The following is a 23,984-nucleotide window of genomic DNA, read 5'->3' as shown; positions in this document are numbered from 1 at the left end:
TGGGACATAGACGACTAGATAAACTAACTATGCAAATGACAGGAAATAAATGACAGAAAATAAAGAGAGACGAGACAAGAGATGGTGACGCGCGGAAAACCCGAAAGGGATAAAAACCGCGGGTGGCAATGAGGCCACCAATCCACTATGTTGTCGGCATAAATAGCCTAGGTGAATACAAGTACAACGTTTATTGCGTGTATCTGAATGTAAACAATGAAGCATAAGTATATGGTATTGGAGCGATGAGGACGGTAATGGTTTAAGGTAAATATCTGTGGGTAATAACTTTACGAAATGTCTTGGCTAAGCATAATAATGATTAACAATAATGGGTAAGACCTTTTGTGGGGGTTAGGAAAGAAACTTCTTTATGATTGGCAGGGACTACGGGAAGGAATATGGCATTAGATGGCTTCTCCATTAAAGAGGGGTAAGGCAAGCGGTTGATATTGGTATGGCTTCACCGTGGGTATTGAGAGTAATTGCAGTAGGTATTTTAGTTTACAATGGACAATTGTCTGGAGGAGATGGATGAGGGATTCATCTTAGGTGTTTTTTGGGTGTGTCTCTCGCCTCCCCTGGTGTTATAGACTGATGATCTTTATATAGTCCTAGGTCAAGCATAGGAAGCAGAATAATGCCGTTAGTGGCTCCTTGAATTGCTCAACTGACTCCTTGATCTCCTCTAACTGCTTGCTTGACCTTTGCTAGCCTCTTTGACCTTTCTCAACAAGCATATAGTGGAGATGATGGCTCCTTGAATATAGGAACCAACCTTGACTGCTTCCTTAATAGGATCCGAGGACGGACTGACTTGCGATGACTTGTTCCCGCGTCGACCTCACGTCGTACAAAACGACCAATAACAATAGCCCCCATTTTCCTAATTGTAGCGAGTCGAAAGTTAGGAAAATAATCTTCAAAGTCTGTCACCGCGTGCATTTGATGTCGATACTAATCTGTCATTGTCTTCGTCTTGTCCGTCGTCTTCCATACTTAATCTCGATCAGTGGCGTCGCAACTTGGTGTCATCCATGATTTTTGACAGCACTTGATGTCATCATGCGTATATTGGCGTCTTCATGTCGGCGTTGGTGTCCTTAGCTTAATTAGGTGTAAACCTGACATCTTGTGAAAGAATCGTTCCTCTTAACGAGCGTGAGACAACAGAATGTAGTTCTCAAAAAACCTGTGCGAAAACATATATGTTAAGACACAACGTTAGTTAGGTATCTAGCGTCATGGCCAACTTTTGTATCTTCGTCTGTCGTTTGATATTTGCGGGCGTCACGGCCAACTATTGTACCTTAGTCCGTCGTTTGATGTTTACAGGCGTCATGGCCAACTGTTGTATCTTAGTCTGTCTTCTGATGTTTACAGGCGTCATGGCCAACTGTTGTATCTTAGTCTGTCGTCTGATGTTTACGGGCGTCATGGCCAACGATTGTATCTTAGTCCGTCGTCTGATGTTTACGGGCGTCATGGCCAACGATTGTATCTTAGTTTGTCGTCTGATGTTTACAGGCGTCATGGCCAACTGTTGTATCTCAGTCGGTCATCTGATGTTTACAGGCGTGCCTCTATTGTCGCTGTTGTGTGACATCTATGGTATGCATGCGATATAATCCTCTTCGTTTGTTCGTAGTCATGCGAAGAATTTAGAGAAGGAAGTTGCGTCGATTGGGCATAAGGTCGAATTATTTTAGTCGGATGTAATGTCGTGTGAGGGTAGGAAGCAGGAGACTAAGTTGAAGTTACAGGTGAATGAAGTGAATGATTCGAAGCAACCTTATGACGAATGTCAAGAAGATTCGAAGGGTTGTGAGGTTTCCTATAACATGAGGACAAGGGATAAGATGTTTTGATGGTGTAGTCTATGGCATAAGACTTTAGCCTATGGGATTTTTAGAACAGCAATTTAAGTAGGTTTTGAGCATTCTTGGCTTGCTTTGTTTTTTGTCAGTGTTGAGGGGGAAAGACATGTGTTTTTCTATTTTGTATTTGGCGATTGGTTAGGCGTTTGGACAAGCGTCGGGTGTGCATACATGTCGGTAGCTTTGACGCTGTCTCTATTGTTCGCTGTGGAATAGATGTCACCTGTGAGGTACTCAAAGAACGAAGTTATGTGCGCATAAATAGTACCTGGGTCGTCTGTAGTATTCGCGCTTAGAAGCGACATGTCATCGTTGGGATCCAATTAGTTTAAGGGTCGTGACCTTGGAGGCGTCGTCGCTTGCATTTTATGGCGTCGTTCGTTGATGTCGTCTTCTGATGACGTCGTTCGCTGCTGTTTCCGTTGGTGATATCGTTAAGAAGTGATCCGTAGAAAATACAAAAGGTAGAGGTGGACGTTTTCTTGATGCGATGTTAGTGTTGGTTTTCAAACAAATAAGATGAAACATAAATATAATATAATTGCGTTTGGAAAGAGATATTCAAAGCGACAGATGACAAAAACTGAAATTGAACTTTAATCGCAGTGTAGTGAAAAATGTAATAAATTAATTAACGCACGAAGTAAGTGTTAGATATTACTTAATATGGGCTCGTGTAACGAAATTACGTCGTGTCGCTGACTGTCCCTTGATGACGATTCTACAATCAACAACATTCTCCTGATGTCGTGGCACCTCTCGTCGCCGATCTTGTTTTCGTTCCTGAGATCATTGTCATCGCTTGTATCATCGTCGTCACATCTGGCGTCGTCCCGTCACGTTGAATGAGATTGATGCATCGCTGGTCTTGACACTATTCATTCCAACGCTGGTCGACTTATTGGTTGATCCTCGCAATGTGGCACAAGAAGGAGCATATGGTTAATGTGAATTCTTTATACTGTCTTAAGTGGACTTTTTCTTTAACGTCTTTGGTAAAATCATTTGACAAACTTACATTACAATATATCGTAAATTCAAATACATGTGAACTCTTTATAAATTACCTTTCTTGTTAATCGGTTGACGTCTTATCACTTGTCGTCTTTGGGAAACCCAATGACTTTTTATTTATCCGCCTATTTCGACATGTGATAGTGGTTGAGCCCCCAGTGTTCGTACATTTGTCTTAGCGTCGTACCTGTTACCAAAATCTTACGACAAGATCATCATGAAAATAAATTGTATCACATCGTTAGTTAAATTTCAAAGTTGTAACAAGTATATTAAACTGAACGGGAGTATGTACTATCTTGCCCCCCTGTGGCGGCTTTAGGAAGATATCATGACTGAAGTCAGCCACAGATATGATGACATTCGTTTATATTTGACGCCGTACATGCGTGCCAGCATGATGCAACCTCTAAACGTCCTGTCAAGTCAAATTACCTCAAAACAATTTGATAAAATGGTTTAGTCATTAGAGAAATTGAGACATTCATGGTGCGATGCAAAAAATTATTGGTTAACTTGATGAACGTTGAATACGAGACATATTAATACAAGAGAACAACAATGAATGAATTGAAATGAGAAAGTGTGTGAAAAATAGTTTAGAAGTTACTCATGTGTCATCATGGTCATTGATGATGATTATTCGACATTTCGATTTCCTTAGCTTTCTCGGTAGTCTAGTGGCGTCGTGTCATCGGTCATTGCCATCTCGTGGTGTCGGGGCATACCGTCATGATCAAGGTAATCATTCGATTGTGTTGATGACCCTCACGATCATGTTTAACGCCAAGAAACTTCTTGTCGTCATAGGGGTAACCAGAATGGTCACGTCCTGCTGTCGTGACTTGCTGTCGTGGCGTCATGTTGTGTCGTCGTGACCTCATGTCGTGTCGTGACCTCGTGTAACAGGCCTTCTAACGTTGGTCGCCTGCTTTACTCACGACCTTGCCAAGCGACACGTCAGTACCTTTAGACAAGACAATACCTTGTCACCTGCATTCTAACGTCGGTCGCCTGATGTACTCATGACCTAGCCAAGCGACACGTCAATACCTATAGACAAGACAATACTTGGCGACACGACATGATCGAACGACAAGTGGTGATGACGTTAGTACAAAAAGTGAGATAACAACGTATAGCATATATTTCAAAGTGCTTTTGGAAATTAAAACAAGCAAAGTATAAAAAGAAAATCAAGTAAAGTATACTATATGAAAATTAAATGAGATAGAGTATACTATATGCTCCCCTGTGGCGACTTCAGGACAACTACAAGTTCTCCTATTTGATACTTGGACTGAAGTTAGGCACAAAATCTAGTATTGCCGACAATTTGTTGTTGAATCTCCATTTGTTTCCTTCGTTTGTGGAGACGTCGTCGACTGATATGGAGGTGACGTTGGACGAAACTATGTTGACGTCATGTCACTGGTGGATGACGTCACGTGTTCGCATCTGTTTTAGTGACAACAAGGACTAGAAACAATATTAGTTAAAATCATCGGGGTTGAGTTTTATACCATACTTTTCACGACATCAAGTGATCAATCGTCTCGAGAGCTTGTCAAGGTAGGAGACAACTCATATTGTATCTTGTTTGTGGTGACATCTTCATGATGGCCCGTGACGTCTAGACCGAAACCTGTCATGTATTCGAAAACGAGGCCAAATGATTAGAATTGAATATTATGAATATTAGTACCTATTTTCGATGTCATCAAGCGTTGGTGTCGTTGTTGTCACGATATGCATCATCTAGGTTGAATTCGACCACTCAGACGCGTCACTTCTAGCGATGACACCTGCTGATGTCGACACCTGATCTGGCGACGACATGTACCCTGACATCATTCCATATTCCATCGACCAACGAGCCTGGCGACGACACCTGACCCGTCGACGACACCTGACCCGTCGACGACGCCTGACCTTCGACGACACCTGACCCGTCGACGACACCTGACCGTCGACGACACCTGACCCGTCGGTGACACCTGACCCGTCGACGACACCTGATCCGTCGACGACACCTGACCGTCGACGACACCTGACCCGTCGACGACACCTGTCATGTTGACGACATGCGCCCTGACGTAGCTCCATCTCATGGTGGCGACAAAGTATGACAACAATCCATAGCCTGGCCAACTTTATTGGTGAACCCAAGTGGGTCGGATATTGTGTTTGAGAGAATATTTGTGGATATGTGTTTGAAGATAAATCTAGCCATCTCCCCACAGACGGCGCCAAACTGTTTATGCCAAATTTCGTATGGACGACCTTTGGTTGGGACATAGACGACTAGATAAACTAACTATGCAAATGACAGGAAATAAATGACAGAAAATAAATAGAGACGAGACAAGAGATGGTGACGCGCGGAAAACCCGAAAGGGATAAAAACCGCGGGTGGCAATGAGGCCACCAATCCACTATGTTGTCGGCATAAATAGCCTAGGTGAATACAAGTACAACGTTTATTGCGTGTATCTGAATGTAAACAATGAAGCATAAGTATATGGTATTGGAGCGATGAGGACGGTAATGGTTTAAGGTAAATATCTGTGGGTAATAACTTTACGAAATGTCTTGGCTAAGCATAATAATGATTAACAATAATGGGTAAGACCTTTTGTGGGGGTTAGGAAAGAAACTTCTTTATGATTGGCAGGGACTACGGGAAGGAATATGGCATTAGATGGCTTCTCCATTAAAGAGGGGTAAGGCAAGCGGTTGATATTGGTATGGCTTCACCGTGGGTATTGAGAGTAATTGCAGTAGGTATTTTAGTTTACAATGGACAATTGTCTGGAGGAGATGGATGAGGGGTTCATCTTAGGTGTTTTTTGGGTGTGTCTCTCGCCTCCCCTGGTGTTATAGACTGATGATCTTTATATAGTCCTAGGTCAAGCATAGGAAGCAGAATAATGCCGTTAGTGGCTCCTTGAATTGCTCAACTGACTCCTTGATCTCCTCTAACTGCTTGCTTGACCTTTGCTAGCCTCTTTGACCTTTCTCAACAAGCATATAGTGGAGATGATGGCTCCTTGAATATAGGAACCAACCTTGACTGCTTCCTTAATAGGATCCGAGGACGGACTGACTTGCGATGACTTGTTCCCGCGTCGACCTCACGTCGTACAAAACGACCAATAACAGAAACTTCCAACAATAACTACCTACCCTTATACAAATAAGATTATCTACCCTAATACGGAGGAACTATCTCAAATTTATTTTTTATTTTTCACAAAGGATATACTCCGTCCGTCTTTTAATAATCATCACATTATCTTTATAAAATCGTTCCTTAATATTCGCTTCGTTTCTATAAATGATATACATTTACTAAATATTACATCATTTCTCTCACTTACCTTTTGACCCACATATATTCTTACTTTCTTAAAAGAACATGAAATTTTCAACCCACCTTACCCCCACCCCTTTTTTTGACACATTTTTCACTAATTATATTAAAAAAATACATTACTATCAACTACTCCCTCTGTTCCTCTAAGTTCTTCCCATTGTTGAAATTGAGTGGATTTTACGAAAATTGGAATCTTTGTATGTATGGGTATAAGTGTAATGATTAGGTGTAAGAGAAATGATTGTATGTAAGATATTGGAATAAATAAAGGAGAGAGAAAATAATAAAGAAATAAGGTAAGAGAGAGAATTAATAATGATTAGTGATAAAGGAGGTGAGAGAGTGAATATATGGGGAAGGGAAAAGAATTAAATAATATGGGTTGAGAAATTTAGGTGGGAATTTGGGGAGAAAGTATAAATCCATATCAGATATGTTTTTACAAAAATATATATCACCCCACTAAACGACAAAATAGGGTAAAGATAAACGCTAAAGGACTAAATCAAGTTTTTTGGAAAATGGCATCCGTTTTTGAAAAATGGCATCCATTTTTTCATAATGGCATCTGTTTTTCCATAATGGCATTTGTTCTTCGAAAAATGGCACATATTTTAATGTTTGTCTTATACCTATTTTGTCGTTTAGTGGAGTGATATGTTTTTATAGAAACATATCTGATATGTGGCACGCCGCCCTCGAATTTGGGTAGAATCTTTAGGTATTTTGGTAATTAGAACGGGATATAAGGGTATTTTGGGAAAAAATATATGGCCAAAAATAGATATGGGAAGAACTTTTAGGAACGCCCGAAATAGAAACGGGAAGAACATTTAGGAATGGAGGGAGTACCTCCCAATAAATTAATAAGTCAATTAAATTGTCTAAAACTTTGTGTCAGTCAAACCGGGACGAGTATTAAAGGGACAGAGGGAGTATGTCATATATCTCGTACATTATCACGGCTAGTTTATATATATATATATATATATATATATATATATATATATATATATATATATATATATATATATATATATATATATATATATATATATATAGGGGAGGGATCCGGTGAGAACACCTCCTTATGTAAGAACACTTCTTATGGTGAGAACACTTTTACACTCTCTATGTTCTATATTTATTCAACAATGTTCTAAATTTTCAAACTCATGTTCTAAATTTATTCAACGATGTTCTAAATTTATTCAAGCATGCTTTAATTTTATTCAACCATGTTCTAAATTTTTAACCTCGTGTTCTAGATTAATTCAAGCATGTTCTAAAATTATTCAACCATGTTCTAAATTTTTAACCTCATGTTCTAGATTAATTCAAGCATGTTCTAAAATTATTCAACCATGTTCTAAATTTGTAAGCTCATGTTCTAAATTTATTTAAGCATGTTCTAAATTTATTCAAGCATGTTCTAAATTTATTCAAACATGTTCTAAATTTATTCAAAGATGTTCTAAATTTTCAAACTCATGTTCTAAACTTATTCAACCATGTTCTAAACTTATTTAACCATGTTCTAAATTAATTCAAGCATGTTCTAAATTATTCAACCATGTTCTAAATTTGTAAGCTCATGTTCTAAATTTATTCAAGCATGTTCTAAATTTATTCAACGATGTTCTAAATTTGTTCAACCATGTTCTAAATTTGTTCAACCATGTTCTAAATTTGTAAGCTCATGTTCTAAAATTATTCAATCATGTTCTAAATCTTTAAGAACATGTTCTAAATCTTTAAGAACATGTTCTAAATTTATTCAAGCATGTTCTAAATTTATTCAACGATGTTCTAAATTTGTTCAACCATGTTCTAAATTTATTCAAGCATGTTCTAAGTTTATTCAAACATGTTCTAAATTTATTATATGCTTTCCTATCACAATAAAAGTGGTATAAGTTAATTATCAAGAGGTTCAATCAAATTATAATGCGAATTGAAAAAATAAATCAACCACATAAATCAATAAAATAAGTTATTGAAATTACAAAAATGATAATTAAACCAAAATTTGGAATAATACATTTGAAACAAATCTAAGAAGAATTACAAAATAAAAATCAACCAAAACTTTAAAATCTGTCCTCTTGAATTATTTCTGGTTCGAATGAATTAATTTGCAATCAGTTTACCGCGGTTTCTCTGCCTCTCTCCTCAACATCTACCTCCATCTTCGCTGCCGCTCCACCCTCATTCGACTGAGTCGACTCGCTCCATCTCCACCGTCGTCTCTCAGTCTCTCTCCATAAGAAACCACCAGTACATCACCACAACCGCAGATATGATTCGCCACACCAAAATTGAAATCGATTTTGATTTTTGGAATTCAGAAATCAATTAAAATCGAATTTAATTGTTGAATTTAGATTTTGAAGAATCGATTAAAAATTCGATTACAAAATTTTCGAACAATTAATTAAAAATGTCGATTGAAAAATCTATTTCGAAAAATCGATTGAAAATCTCTGATTGAAATTGATTGCGAATTGAGAAGTGTTGATTGATTGGAGGAGGCAGATGTTCTTACCAGATAATAGCAGCGGCGAGTGTCGAGTGGCGAGTTGCAGCGAGAGATGAGTTGTAGCAGCGGCGATAGATGAGTTGTAGCAACGGCGAGAGATGAGTTGTAGCAGCGGCGGCGGCGAGAGGCCACCAGAAATCACCGACGATCTGAGAGCGGAGATCAGAGAACGTATATCAGAGAGCGGCGGCGGCGGAACAAGGAACTGTAGCAGCGGCGGAGGCGAGAGGCCACCAAAATCACCGACGACCTGAGAGCGGAGATCAGAGAACGGAGACCAGAGAGCGTCGGAGAGCGGCGAACAGAAACCGGCGAGACACGCCGGACGTTGAATCCGAAAAAGAGAGAGAGAGGGGGGGGGGAATTGAAGAGAGAGAAAGTGCACCGGAAAAATGAAACAAATACAGTGAATGAATAATTAATTTGGGATATTTAATCATAATAATTACGAAAATGCCATTATGAAAAAGTGTTCTCACCGTAAGGAAGTGTTCTCACGAGAGCCTTCCTCTCTCTCTATCTATATATATATATATATATATATATGTATATATACATATACATATATATATATATATATATATATATATATATATACATATACATATATATATATACATATATATATATATATATATATATATATATGAAAAGGGGGACAAAATTAAGCCCCTAAACAAAGAGAAAAGTGAAACTAAAATAACAAAAAGCTAATTAATTATTAGAGTTATGGTATATTCAGGTTTCTAGTATGTTTAGAAATCTAATAGAGTCATAAACCTACTAGAGTTATGATATGGTTTCAAATATAAACCAATGGTGTAACCAAGTTATGATTAAGCCTTTAAGTTACATTATTGTCAATCAATATTATTGTATATAGTTTAACATGGTAGGAGCTATCCATAATTTTGGATTTGTCCTTCGCTTCCGCAAAAGTCTCCGGCCGGTAGGTATGATCGAGTTAAAAACCCACCGATCGAATTTGTGAGCCTCTCAAAAGTTGAGATTTTTTAATGTACACGGTATATTTTTGACAGTGATAGGCAGGTTTATTGGTGCGTTTTTTCTTTGTCGTTGTTGGTCTGGTGGCTTGCTATTTGGCCGGTTGAGTTGGTTTTTGTGCGCATGCAAGAGTGTACTTGCAATCGCGTGTGCAGTGTGACTAATCGTTGATGTGGTGCGCAAGTTTCAATCGGACAAGGAGTGTACTTATTCATTGGTTTTGCGGGGAATACAAAGCATGAATGTACTTGCGTTTGTGTTGGTGCTCGACGTGTCCTAGCATCGCCAAACTCCTCACCAATTATTGCAGAGAGCACAACGCAGCAAAGGAACAGGAGTATACCGGTTTGTCTCAACATCAGATTGATAGTTTCCGTCGTCATGATTTTACACTTCATTCAATCGTATCGTTCGTGTTACTGCCGTTGCGATTTCGGGAGAGTGCTAGAGTTATGGTATATCTAGGGTTCTACTATGTTTAGGAAATTAGAGTTGTGTTAGTTTATGAATCTAATGGAGTCCTAAACCCAATATAGTTATGTTATGGTTTCCTATATAAACCAATGATGTAACCAAGTTATAATTAAGCCATTAAGTTATACCATTGTCAATAAATATTATTGTCTATAGTTTAACATTAAGCTAATTATCGGCTAGTTCGACTTGTGAATAATGCACTTCCTCCGTTTCTATCTTCTTACTAAAATTGTTCTCGCGTTTTTAGCTTTTCCCCCCCTCCTTCTCCCTTTAGTTACTTCAACATTCACGTAGGTAATTTGTAAACTTTTATTTGGATTTTTAGTGATTAATCTCTTCCAGAAATGTTTTGCTTGTAACATGTATATGAATACATGTTGTGTCCTTGGATGAGAATTCAAAATATCAAATCTTTAATATATCTATATATGGATAATCTTTGAATTCTTTTACAGCCTTTGGCCTAGAGAATGAACGGTGGTCATTGTAGACTCGCACTATCATATTCATTGTCATTGATTATAAAAATAATCGCTTTTCTAATTATCGCTTGAAGTTGGAAAAAAAAATTGAATTTAATCCATAAATTGCACGAGTTTTAAATCTAGTTACGTTTAAACTCGTGTTTATTCGAGAACGGATGGAGTAAAGGTAAAAACGAAACAATTAAGGGTCTGTTTGGCAACGCTAGCTGAAATTGAGCCGAAAATGATAAGTAGCTGAAACTGATAAGTTAACACCTGAAACTGATAAGGTATCTATTTGTGTTACATGTTTGGTAGAACTAGTTTCTTAAGTATCTGAAATTTTCAGTAATTTAATTAGCATTCTATATACAAAGTATATTTTATAACATTTATAACTATTTTCTTTGTAAGAATAATGTAATTGCTAACGAGAGTCCCCGGACACTTGTTAAGAAAATATTCTTTTATTATTTGCCTTGTTTATCAACAAACTAATTTAATCAATTTATTTTTGTCGTATATAAATACAATTATGATTTTAAAAATGTCGCTATAGTGCTATATATTATTATGAACGATAATTCTATTAATGTGATGTATATATATGCTACTCCCTCCGTTTTAAAATGTTTGTTACATATTCCTTTAATAGTGTTTCAAAATGTTTGTTACATAAAGAATCTTTCTATTTATAAACTTGTTACTATTATTATTTTTTGAGCCAACTTTTATTTCTAATTGGTCCAACTTTTCAACTCAATAAATCTCATGCAACCAAAAGTCACATTATGACAAGTTAGCAATCCGTATGATTTTTAATTATTGGTTCATTTTGATAATAAAACAATCTTATTGGTTGTTTAATTTCATTGATTAGTGGATTGAGGTATATTTTTTAAAATAAAATATGAAAGCAGATTTGCACTATATTCAAAGAGAGTAATAAATGTCATAATTGGGAAAGATGAAATCAGATTTATGATGGAATCTAGAACATTTAAAATTTTAAAAAAAATCTTAATTATACGTTAATAAACGTGCCAAAATCCAAACGTAACAAACATTTTAAAACGGAGGAAGTATCTAGTAGTAATTTATTATTCTTTGTAACTTTTTTGTTACCCAATACTACATACAATCTACAATATGAAAGAGAATAAAATGAAGGAACTAAATTAATTATATGAGCATAAAGTATAGTGGATAACTGAATACGTGTTATACTATTGGCTAAAGTAGGGACATGTGGAACTTAAAGGTATAAACATGCAGATTACCAATCAAATGATTAGTTGTTGCTACAATATTTCATTCGCAAACATAATTTCAGCTGCTGAAATGCAGACGTTACTCTCCGTTACGTTTTCAAAATCAGTCAAATTTTCTACCTTATATTTTATTTCAGCTACTTATCAAACACTTCTAATCATTTAAAGTGACTTATAATATTAACACTTAATTATTTAAGGTGACTGAAAGTGTTTACCAAACAGAGCGTAAACGTCCATCCAACTCGTCCGACTTGGCCTCAATAATGCCTCACTTGATTCTTGTCAAAAAAAAAATAAACATAAAATAATGCCTCACTTGATGATGATGATGTGGAGAATATTATAAATCCGCTTTGAAAATAAATCCAAAGTTAAAACCGCGGCGAGTTGTACGAGACTGACATAGATAATTGTAAAATATGATTCCTTGTCGAATTTAGAGTTTATCCACACGTACGATAACAGAGGAAATACGGAAAATGACTGAGATCTGACTCAGCCCCATCAACTTTGGTCCATGTGACTCATATGTGGATAAGGCCGACCCCACATTCTTTACTTTTCAAGGTACATTGACGTGTTACCACGTTTGGTCTAATTACAATGGACTGTACGGAGTAATAACTCCTTTCAGCGGTTCAAGTTACGGATAGGTAACGTAATGGTGTCAATTCGGGTAAACGTTTTGATTGACGTATGACAAGCCGGGTCTAAGATAGATCGGGTCAAAGTTTATGTCGGATATAAATTAAGTTGGAATCAGGCCTAATTGGATCCAAGATAACTTAGATCTTTACTACTCACTACGTATTTATTTAAAGGATACACTTATTTTTTCCGGCCGTATTTATTTAAGAGAAACACTTGTCATTTTTAGTAACTTATCAACTTCACAATTTAATTAAATAATCTATATAATATATCATTTGTCCCACCACCCTATTAAACAAATAATTTTAGAACTACACCCCACCCCACCCCCTAAAATGATATGGTCCCTATTTGTTTTACTTATTAAAATATCTATCTAATCCCACTTATTTTATTACTTTATTTCATTCAATTATTCTTCTTAATACCCGTGTCCGGCTAAGTGTATCCCTTAAATAAATACGGAGGGAGTAAATGGTTTTTTAAGTGGGTCTAACTGAAATAATTTAATTTTGATTTTTTTTTTGATAATTTAGTTGTTGTTTTATTGACTTTGGCATAGGTTCCAATTCGGTCCAGCCCATTTGTATTTCGGTCCAATTACAGGCAATTGAGAAGTAGGAGATAAGAATTCTATGCTACTGCATGGTTACATCCAATCGAAACACAAGTCTGCAATACAAATGCTTAGAGCCATGCCAAGAACTCATCATCTCGAGATAGGCCTTGTTTGGCTATTGTGTCAGCAACTGCATTGGATTCCCTTCCTTTGTGAGCGATTTTGAGGCACAACCATGATCTCCTTGCATTGCGGATATAGTTCAACTGGAAGTTTAGATTCCAAGGTCCTCCCTGGTCTTCATTACACCACCCAACCGCATTTGCCGAATCAGATTCGATGATCAAACTGTTGTTTTTGATACTCTCAACTGTCTTTGCAATCTGCGTGGCCCGAAAGATTGCCAAAACCTCAGCTGAATTTATCATACGGAAGACCCACTAGAGTTACGCAGCACTCCACCGATTGCTGATTGGGCATGGGATGGGTTAACCGAGGCATCCACGTTCCATTTTAAGGATTCTGCAGGCAGTGGCAGCCATTATGCACAAAGTGTAGCCCGTTGTTTGGCAGGCTTATGGACTGATAATGAGGACTACGAGAGGCATGAGGGGTTTCTAAGTATCTCCTCTGTAGAGTACGGGAAGGGTATCCCCCACCCTTTAATCCACCAGCTTAGGCGGACTATGACCAATTCTTGCATTTGGTTAGCATTGCATGAGGAGTTGCTGAATATTCTCGTATTTCGCTCCTTCCATAGAGACCAGAGGATGATTGGGAAAATAGCGACCCAAATCTTCTTGAAAAGACCATTCTTTCCAATGTACACCCATTGATCAAAGGCATTAGGTAGATTCGATGGAAATACCCAATGTAGTCCCCATATTCCAAGCCACCAACTCCATAACTTATATGCGAATGAGCAATGCAGAAGCAGGTGTTCCGGTGTTTCGGCAGGAGAGTGGCATAGAGCACAAATATTTTCAGCTGGTGAGATAATATTTAATTGTGCCAATTTCGATCTTGTGTTTATTTTCCCCAATAAGGCCATCCTTGTGAACACCTCAACTCGAGGGGGGATCAGACCTTGCCAGAGCTTTCTCCAATTACATACGGGTTGTTGCAGCAAACAAGCTGATGATTTAGCCAGTTCGAAAGAGAGATATTTCACAGAGAAGTTCCCAGACTTAGCCGGAGTCCACACATATGAATCTTCGATGTGTGTGGATAAACATACGTTACTTAATAATGATTGAAGGCTGTCCCAAGGCCTGAATGATCGTTTCCATGAAAAATTCCAGTACCAATCAGGGCCAGACCAATATCCAAGAGATGAAATAGTAGCATGCCTGTTCAATGTGATAGAGTATAGTCGAGGGAATCTGTTTTTCAAAGCAGCATGCCCCAGCCAGACTTCCTGCCAAAACATAATATGCAGACCATTTCCCACAGCCCTCCTTATGTTAGATTTCAACATTTCATTTATGGTGGGATGTTTCAGCAAACTTACACATATGTTCCTCCATGGCCCACCCTTGGTAGGGATGCTCAGTTCGTGGGCAACCAGACGGGGGGAGTATCCGTATTTGAGGTGAATTACATTGCGCCATAAAGCATCAAGTTCGTTTAGGAATCTCCAAATCCACTTAAACATGAGAGAGATGTTTCTGTGTAGGAGATTCCCACAATTGATCCCCCCAAAGAGTTTAGGCAAGACCACTCTATCCCATGCCACAAGTGCCATAGATGGATTACCCACTTCACCGCTCCAAAGGAATTATCGTTGGAGTTTATTGATTGCATCAATCACTTGAAGGAAATAATGCCCTTGGTCCAGTATGCATTTAATGTTAAGTCTAATAAATGCGGTTCAGTATTAATTAACAAGTTAATAATTCAGTGAGATCAAGTGAGCTGAATGCCTAGCTAGAGGCCGCTTCAGTTCAAGTGGAATTAATGATATTAATCCATAGCTTACTCTTGACTGAACCCGTAGGGTCACACAAATAGTACGTAAATGGATCAAGTATTTAATGGAATTAAATACTCCATCTATGGATATTCGGAATTGACGGATCTTGGTTTCAGTGGGAGCTGAGATCGTCAAAGGCAAGAAATGAATACTCCGGAAACGATGATATTGCCAGAAACGGAAATATGGATTGTATCAGAAATATAAATATTATCCAAGTCGTAGATGTTGCTGGAAACGGAAACATGGTACGTATCAGAAAATATCATTTGAAATGGAAATATTGCCGGAATCGGAAATATTGCCGGAAACGGAAATATTGTCAGAATCGGAAATATTATCGAAATCGGAAAATAATTCTGGAAACGGAAATATTAAATATTTGTTCGAAACGGAAATTAATTCCGGAATCGGAAATATTAAATATTGTTCGTATCGGAAATAAATTCCGGAATCGGGAATTTAATCGGAAGCGCGTCGTACGAATTAGCATCGGACGAGACTTGCTAGACGAAGGCCCAGCACGAAGCCAGACCTACGCCCAACAAGCCCAAGCGCCCAAACACACGCTGCCAAGCCACGCCAGGCCCAGCGCAAGGCCAGGCCCAGCAAGCCTTGGCGCGCACGCGGGGCTGCGACGAGTGGGCTGCGAGCAGCGCCAGCTCGTGTGGGCCGCAAGGCCTTTGCGGGTTTATGCGATGCTCGTGCTCGTGCAACGTTTGTGTTTCAATACAAATCCTAAAGCTAATGGAATTTGTTCTATGATTAAATCTTAATCCTAATAAAGATAGAATTTGTTTAATAGAGTTTTAATAAGATTCTAATTAAATAAATTAGTATCCTAATAGGATTCCTAGTCCTTTTCCATAACTCTATAAATAGGTGCCTAGGGTCACATATTTATATCGAGAATTGAAGTATTCAAAGGTAAGATTTTCAAGCAAAAATCAGCCACAAACACTTGCCCTATTTAGCCGAAATTTATAGTACCTTAAGGGCGATTCTAGTTGGTCAATCTTAAGGCGGATCCAGACGTGCTGTGGACTATCTACGGAGGGATGACATTTGGAGTCCTAAAGACTTGTTCTTGTTCGGTTCGGGCGCAGCTAGGTAGGGCACGCTACAAAGTGTATGCATCTGAATTATGCTAAATGATTATGTGTAAATAATATGTTTCCTGGCTTTATGGTTTTTCCGCATGATTTATGTTTATTCATATGTATCATAACCTAACATCACTCCCTTAGGAGCAGGGAAGATGGACATGAAATATAGTGGGAGACTCGCGATTGAGGCTTTGATGAGTGTGATTCTTCCGGCAATTGAGAGGAGCCTTCCCTTTAATGTGGCCAGTTTTCGCTAAATTCTTTTGATGATGGGGTCCCATAATGCCATTCTTGACGAGTTACCGCCAATAGGTAGACCAAGATAAGTCATCGGAAGGCTTCCAATTTTACATAGCAGAGCCTTTGCAGTTCTTTGAAGCCATTGCTCATCCGAGTGAATACCATGTATTGAGCTCTTGTGAAATTTTACTTGAAGGCCGAAGGTGAGTTGAAATAGAATTAGTGTCTTCTTAATGTTTAGGAGGTAGTCCAGGTTAGGGGGGCAGAATATTATTGTATCATCCGCGTATTGGAGGTGGGTGAGTTTAACTCCATCACGAGATATTTCTACCCCTTCCCAAAGACCAAGTCCCGTAGCCTTTTGGATCACAAGGCTTAGGGTTTCCACTACTAAGTCAAAGAGGAACGGGGATAACGGGTCGCCTGCCCGCGGTGAAGCTTGAAAGGAACCGTGGGGGAGCCATTTATTATGATTGAGGCTGCCGCACTAGATACACAAGCCATTATTCAAGATCTCCATAGTTCTGGAAACCCCTTTTGGGTTAAGGTCCATTCGAGGAAACTCTAAGCCACACTGTCAAAGGCCTTATGGAAGTCTAGCTTGATAATTGTTGCCTTGGTCTTTGATCTTTTACATGAATCAATGAGTTCTCCGACCACTAGAGCCCCATCTAGAATCTTTCTCCCGACAATAAAGGATGATTGATGCGGCCCTATGAGATGGTTCATTACCCCTTGTAACCTTCTTGCCAGAACCTTTGCGATTATTTTATAAATGCAGCAACCATACTGATTGGCCTGAAGTCTTTTAGTCCTCCCGGGTTATCGCATATGGCTATAAGAGCAATAAGAGCCACGTTTGCGCCTTTGGGAAGCCTGCTAGTGGACCAAAATGTATCAAGGATGTCGTAAATATTGTTTTTTATCACCTCCCAGGCAGCCTTAATAAATTGGAATTTGAAACCATCGAGCCCATGTGCTTTTTGGGCGTTACATGAATCTACGGCCTCGTCAATTTCGGCTCTGCTGAAGGGGGCAGTTAGGCCTTCCACCTGAGTTGGGGTTAAAATTTTGAAGTTGAGGCCACTGAAAATAGGTCTGTGTGAAAACTCCTCGTGGAAGATTTTCTTGAAAAAAGAGACTGCCTCCCTTTGGATGCTTGCAGGGTCCTCCACCGTAATACCATTAGCAGATAAGGATGACATTCGGTATTTTCTTTTCCGAGTTGAAGCCAGGGCATGGAAGTATTTTGGGTTTTTATCACCCTCTCTTAACCATTTGGACCTTGAGTTTTGGGCCCAAAAGGTTTCTTTTCTCTTTAACCACGTCCACAGATCAGATTGGGCGGTTCTTCTATCAGCAATTTCAGTATCAGATAGCTGTTTCTTGTTGGAGATCAAATCCAATTCGTGAATTTTTTCCTTTAAAGTTGCAATACTGTGATCGATGTGGCCAAATTCCGAGGCATTCCATTCCTTCAACCTGCTTTTGATTTCTTTCAATTTCCCTCCAAAGTGGCATGATGAGTGCTTTTGCCACACTTCTTTGATAATATGCATACATCCTGGATGTGTTAACCAACAGTTCTGAAACCTGAAGGGTTTTGGACCCCAGTTGTTTTAATTCAGCTTGATCAAGAGTGGGTTGTGGCCTGAGATTGACCTTTTCAAAATTGAGACATATAGAGATGGAATTGCTGTGATCCATTCTGGGTTTACTAGTAGGCGGTCTAGTTTGCTTTTGGCTTGCCCTCGGTGCCAAGTGAACCAACCGTTGAAGGCTGGGATTTCGGTTAGATGAAGCTGTTGATAAAGTTTTGGAAGTCCTGCATCCCAGATTGCAACACCAAGTTACTTCCCATTTCAAGAGGGTCCAAAACTTCATTAAAGTCTCCAAAGAAGAGACACGGGATGTTGATGGATTGCCAGAAACCCGAAAGAGATTCCCAGGTCATAGTTCTTACTTCCCTAACACAAGGGTTATAGATATTTATCAGGCTACCTGTGAAGTTTAGCGAGGGTATGCGGCCACAAATAGCAATCCAATTATTCTCGCACCTAGATGAGTTCAAATTGAAGTAGTCCTCCTTCCACATTGTCAGTAGACCCCCCGAGTTCCCCGTAGAAGGGGAGAAGAGCCACCCAATATTCCCATCATTCCATAAAGATTTGATAATTTTTGGGTTGAAATTTTCCATCTTTATTTCTTGGATAAAAACAAAGTGGGGATCATGAGACGATATGAGATTTCGTAGGGAACTTCTTTTAATTCTTGCATTCAGTCCCCTTATATTCCAAGAGATGCCGATCATAATTAAATTCCAGAAAAATGAGCTCTTGCAAGAAATTCGATGAACTCTAAAAAAAACTCTTTGCCGGTGAGTTGAGATTTCCGTATTACGAACTTCGAACCCTAAAAAACCAACTCTAGTTAATTGGGAATCCCGCTCTCCAGATCCAATTAACCCTAAGAAAGACTCTCTTAGTTAATTCAGAATCATTCTCTCTAGATTTGATCAAGCTGAGTCCCTCTCTTCCTCTAATCTGATAGCAAATAAGGCAGAAGAAATGACAGTTGATTAGAGGTAAGAAATTTCACCTGGCAATTCATCTGTTGTTTATAACTTTCAAGAACTCCGAAGCTCCAATCAATCAATATCAAGAAGAATAATCTAAATGATTGCCTGATTATCATATTAGGAGTATTTTTTATAAGATTTGTGTTTTTTTAAAAAAATTTAACCTCATTAGTCAAAACAGCAAACACAAACTATAGACAACGGCAATTCCTTTGATTCTCCCCAAGACCCCAACTGAGCAAATGTTGAAGGCTACAACCGCCTTGGCTCAAAGAGATACTATATAAGTAATTCAGTTGTATATAGACAAAGCACGAACTAAATTTAATTAATTAATATCGCATATTTGCACCCTGACTGCTAAACAAAAACTAGAGTTGTGCCAGTAGAGCTTACACAATCCATATTGCGGGTCTAAGTTTGCAAGTTTAGAATACGCTATATCCTGTTACACCAACAAAACAAAGAGAGTCACAGATGATTTTTGGACCGGAAACAATGGAATTTCATTGCATACATGAGGGATACAGAGACTAGCAATAGTGAGGACCAGAAATGAGGTCTCCTCTAAACTTCTTGAGATCTCTAAACTTCTTGAGATTATAACCTCTTCCCCATTCAAGGATAGGAAATACAGCTTGAAGAACGAGAATAAACTTCTAAAATTGAAACTCTACAATAAGAATAACCTGAACATAAGTTAACTCTCAACTTTAACACCAACACACTGCTCAGGAAAAAACAAAAAACAGAACCAAATTACGAATCAAGTAAAAGAAAACTTTGCAAACGAAAAACATAATCAAGTAAAATTAAATTGCTCAAGAAAAACAAAAAACATAATCTGACAACGTTGAAGCACAAAGGATGCGAAAATCAATTCATCCTTGAATAAAGTGAACCCATTGAAATTGCAAAGAGATGACAGATTAAAACCCATGATTGCAAATCATCAAAATCCTAAATAGCAAACCCTAAACGCAATTCAGGACAGAAATTTAATCAAAATAGAAAACCCTAAACGCAATTCAGGACAGAAATTTAATCAAAATAGAAAACCCTAAACGCAATTCAGGACATAAATTTAATCGAAATAACAAACCTTGCGGGAGTTTTTGAATCTGATGTACGGGAATACAGTTTGAATGGGATGACCTCTTCCTTTTTCGTGGTGAAGTTGCAGTTCTTCTAAACCCTTCACTTGCGAATTGCAGATACTGTAAACCCTAGAAATGTGACTGCGATTGCGAATCCTGAATTGCGAAGAAGGAGCGTCGACCAAATTCATGAATTTCTCGAGTCTCCCTCCTCTCTTTAGAATAATTAGTCTCTGTGTTTTTTAATTTCTGTTTGCCATTTCTTTTTTTTTTTTTTTGGTAACAATTCAAGTTGTATGAAAATTTTGGGTATGAAAATTTTGGGTGATATTTTACAACGGCGGGGGTTTAAAATTTTGAGGGAAAAATACAAGGGGGGTTTAAAATTTTGGAAAACAATGGGAGGGAAAAGAGTAATATTATGACAATTTAATGTGTGGTAATATTTATTTTCGCAGGCGATACATTAGCCTCAAAAGGCGTTGCATTAGACAATCTAATGCGACGGTTTATCACAACCGTCGCATTAGTCAAACTTCAAGGTGTATTATAGAGGAAACCGTCGCATTAGCCTCATCTATTGCGACGGTTCTACGTGAAGTGTCGCATTACACCTTCTTAAACCGTTGCATTTGATTAGAAATGTAGTAGTGAATGAAGATTTTTAAATATTTTAATGATAAGTATTATTTTCAGGTTTTATGATTTAATTAGAAATTATGTTAAAAGTTGATTTTATTAGCAAAATTTTCAGAAAAAGGATAATTAAAAACCTAAAATCATATAATTACCAAAATACCCATATTAGAGTCAAAGAAATTGAAAACCAGGTTCTTGAACCCCTTTCTTCTTCTCTTTTCGTGTCACCATTTCAATGAAGCTCAAACCCATGACTATCCATGTGTCTCTATTATAATTCATTCTTCTTGCTAATTCATCAAACCTATTTACCTAAAATTAGACTAGCTAATCCTAATCATCAATATATTGGCTCAAATCTCTTATACTTGTCTCTACCAACAATATGAGTTGTTGCACCCAGAGAACACCATTGCTCCTATAAATAGCTGATCAGTTATCTTAGACAAAGTACAAAACAGATGAGCCATCCAATTTCTAAATTCATAAGTCCTCTTAATAAATTCAAATCTCTCTGCTTTGAACAAATTAATTGTAACTCACCATCATTAACACCACCGCCTCCCACCTTCGATCGGGAACCACCGCAATCAACCACCCTTAAAATTCACCAATCTCGTAGCCCTGTACTCTCCTTTCTTCCCTCCTCTATTTGACATACAGTTGCCTCCCTTCTTCGCGGCGGCTCCATCCCGACATCAGCCACCAAGTCACCACCCTCCGCCGGCGTTTCTGCTGCCACCACCTCGCCACACGGCCGTACTTCTCGTACGACTGAATAGCGACCAGCTAGCAGTCTGACTACCTTATTCCTTCTCTGTTTCTCTGCTTTGCGAAAAGTAAGTATTGAAGATGACATTTAAGCCTTTACTAGAATTACGTTATTTTGTAGGTTTGGGTTGGTAAGGTTAATGGGCCTTGTTTTCTACTTTCCTAACAATAATACTCCGTATTGGTTTTGTATGTTCAAGATGTTTAGAGTCAATGGGCTTTTTGCTTCTATTAAATACTTCGTATTAGGTGGAATTATTATCTTATGGTTGACTTTCAAATAAGCTACTAAGATAATAATAGTTGACTTGGATAACCTTTACATCAATCTTAGTAATAGTTTTCCGCTCAAGCGAGGTGTTACGTATTGATCCTAAAGGGGTAAGGTACACAAATAATTGTGAGTACATGTTAGTTTTGGTGAAACTCAACGATATAAATATGGATTCCTTTTATGTCGTGGCAAATGAGATAGGTTTACCTAATAAGTTCTTAGACGTACCTATCAACCAAGAGTAGTTCCTAGACTATTAGCAAATGATTTGCTTACCTAAAATATTTTAGAATTGTGTCTAAATACATAATGTGCTTAATTCTTCAATGATTTAAGGATCTTGGATTCATTTTATTCACACCCGTCGGAACAATAAATTCGAATAAAATGCCAATAACTTGTTTAAATTGCATGATTGCTTTAATTTTCAAGTTATTACTGTAGACACCTACTTTTGTCCCCATTCTCGAAAGGGAAGGTTCGATGATGAGAACATAAATCTCCACTTGGCAACGCATCTCCTATAAAATAACGAATCTCAGTCATCCTTTCATTTCAGCCAAAACTGCTATTTATAGAAACCTGCTAAGAATAGTAACTGCCGTAAAAGGTAGTTGTTAAAAGTGGCAAAGTCATAAAAGATAGAAACCTGTCAGAATTAGGTGTTGCACTCCAACATAAATCCTAAAAGAGATAGAATTTGCATTCCTGATATAATTCGAAAATAAGAGTTATGTATTAATTAAATTCCTAACGAACCTAGAGTTCGTAACGGGCCTAGACGCATTCCGTCATTAAATTAATACGCACTAAAAGACTCGGATAAATCTCAAAAGCTCCGTATTCTAAGAATCCAAATCTGACAAAGAAACTCGACCCAGATCCCATTTTCGACACCTGGGTCTGGGCGCCAAAATCTTCGGCGCCCAGCCCTGGGCGCTGAAAATGCCTGGGGCCGTTTTATCTCAGGATTCTTTTTGGATCCGTATCTTAAAATCTATCTTTCCACACACCCTTTTCCTATAAATACAGCCTCAAAACCGACGTGAAAAACACACACAATTGCATAACCTGAGTATTGACTCTAGCCTTAAGCATAAGCCTCACGCTGCGAAATTGATCCAGCGTTCTGTCGCAATCGACCCAAAAGTCAAACAGAACGCATCCTGCCCCTTGTCGCTTGATGAATTAAGCCTAAATACTGGAACATTGCTTAGAAACCCGAGATTCGTTAAATAAAAGAAGAAATAGCAAAGCCAAGTGGTTAGTTTTCTGAGAACCACAACGCACCTCTCAAGGGTGCGTTGTAATGTGTCCCTCATATGATTTAATCGCTTTCATCACCCTTTTATAAAATTGTCAAACTATTAATTTGATTGATCTATCACGCCTAATAGGATAATGCCTTGGACAATTGAATTATCATGCTAGGTACCTTAAATCAATCTAAATAAGATAATCACGATCGATTTAGTGTTATGTGTTGCATATTGCTAAAATCAATTCAGAATAGTTTAATAGTTTAACGCATGTCCCTTCAATTATTTATGCTGAGCTAGTAAGGATAACCTGCCTCTGGAGTATTATCGATGAGCACTCCTCTCGGTAGCTACAGTCCCCCGAACTCTCAATCTCTGCCCTGCGGGTGTACGCTGAGCGATCCCCACACCAGGGATCACAAGGGAACCTATGACCGTCGTGGTCGAACATAATTGCACTCCCTTTATGTCACGATAACCGGGTTTTGTTAGTTTTTCTCATTGTCGTTAAAAACTGAATGACGACTCCTATATTACTAGTCGATTGGGTGTAAACTCACAGGAAATCCAACTACACTTGATCTGACGACGTCACGCCCACGAGGGACGAGGTCACGCATTAGCCTCGTGCTTTTTCGACCCCCTCACAGTGGCGACTCCACTGGGGAAGTTAATGAAATACTCGTGCTCGTAGGTAATCAAAATAACCTAAGGGTGAAACGATCCTACTCCGCGTTTATTTCCTTATCAAGTTGGGACGACCTGAAAATCAACATATTAATGTGAACGGACAGAACCGCATAACCAATCTT

At 38.3% G+C, this 23,984-nt stretch overlaps 1 protein-coding gene across 1 annotated transcript; it reads right to left on the bottom strand.

The window, feature by feature from the left end:
- Positions 1-17,318: 17,318 nt before the first annotated feature.
- LOC110797488 (uncharacterized) lies at positions 17,319-18,751 on the bottom strand. The gene is made up of 3 exons (XM_022002598.2): positions 18,556-18,751; positions 18,326-18,379; positions 17,319-18,118 (listed from the first exon to the last, which is right to left on the bottom strand). Exons 1-3 carry the CDS (start codon positions 18,749-18,751, stop codon positions 17,319-17,321), a joined length of 1,050 nt encoding a protein of 349 aa, XP_021858290.2.
- Between the last annotated feature and the right edge of the window lie 5,233 nt (positions 18,752-23,984).

This window comes from Spinacia oleracea, chromosome 6, assembly GCF_020520425.1.
Source record: "Spinacia oleracea cultivar Varoflay chromosome 6, BTI_SOV_V1, whole genome shotgun sequence".
In the NCBI taxonomy this organism is placed as follows: domain Eukaryota; kingdom Viridiplantae; phylum Streptophyta; class Magnoliopsida; order Caryophyllales; family Amaranthaceae; genus Spinacia; species Spinacia oleracea.
This window is presented reverse-complemented; position numbering and strand designations above follow the sequence as displayed.

Bases quoted from the DNA above. Each gene is read 5' to 3' on its own strand.
- LOC110797488 (XM_022002598.2), bottom strand. From the start codon at position 18,751: ATGGAAAATTTCAACCCAAAAATTATCAAATCTTTATGGAATGATGGG. The intron at 18,380-18,555 runs GTAGCCTGATAA...TCTGGGATGCAG, and splicing joins ACCCTCGCTAAACTTCACAG to GACTTCCAAAACTTTATCAA. The intron at 18,119-18,325 runs GTTGGTTCACTT...TAACACATCCAG, and splicing joins CGAAATCCCAGCCTTCAACG to GATGTATGCATATTATCAAA.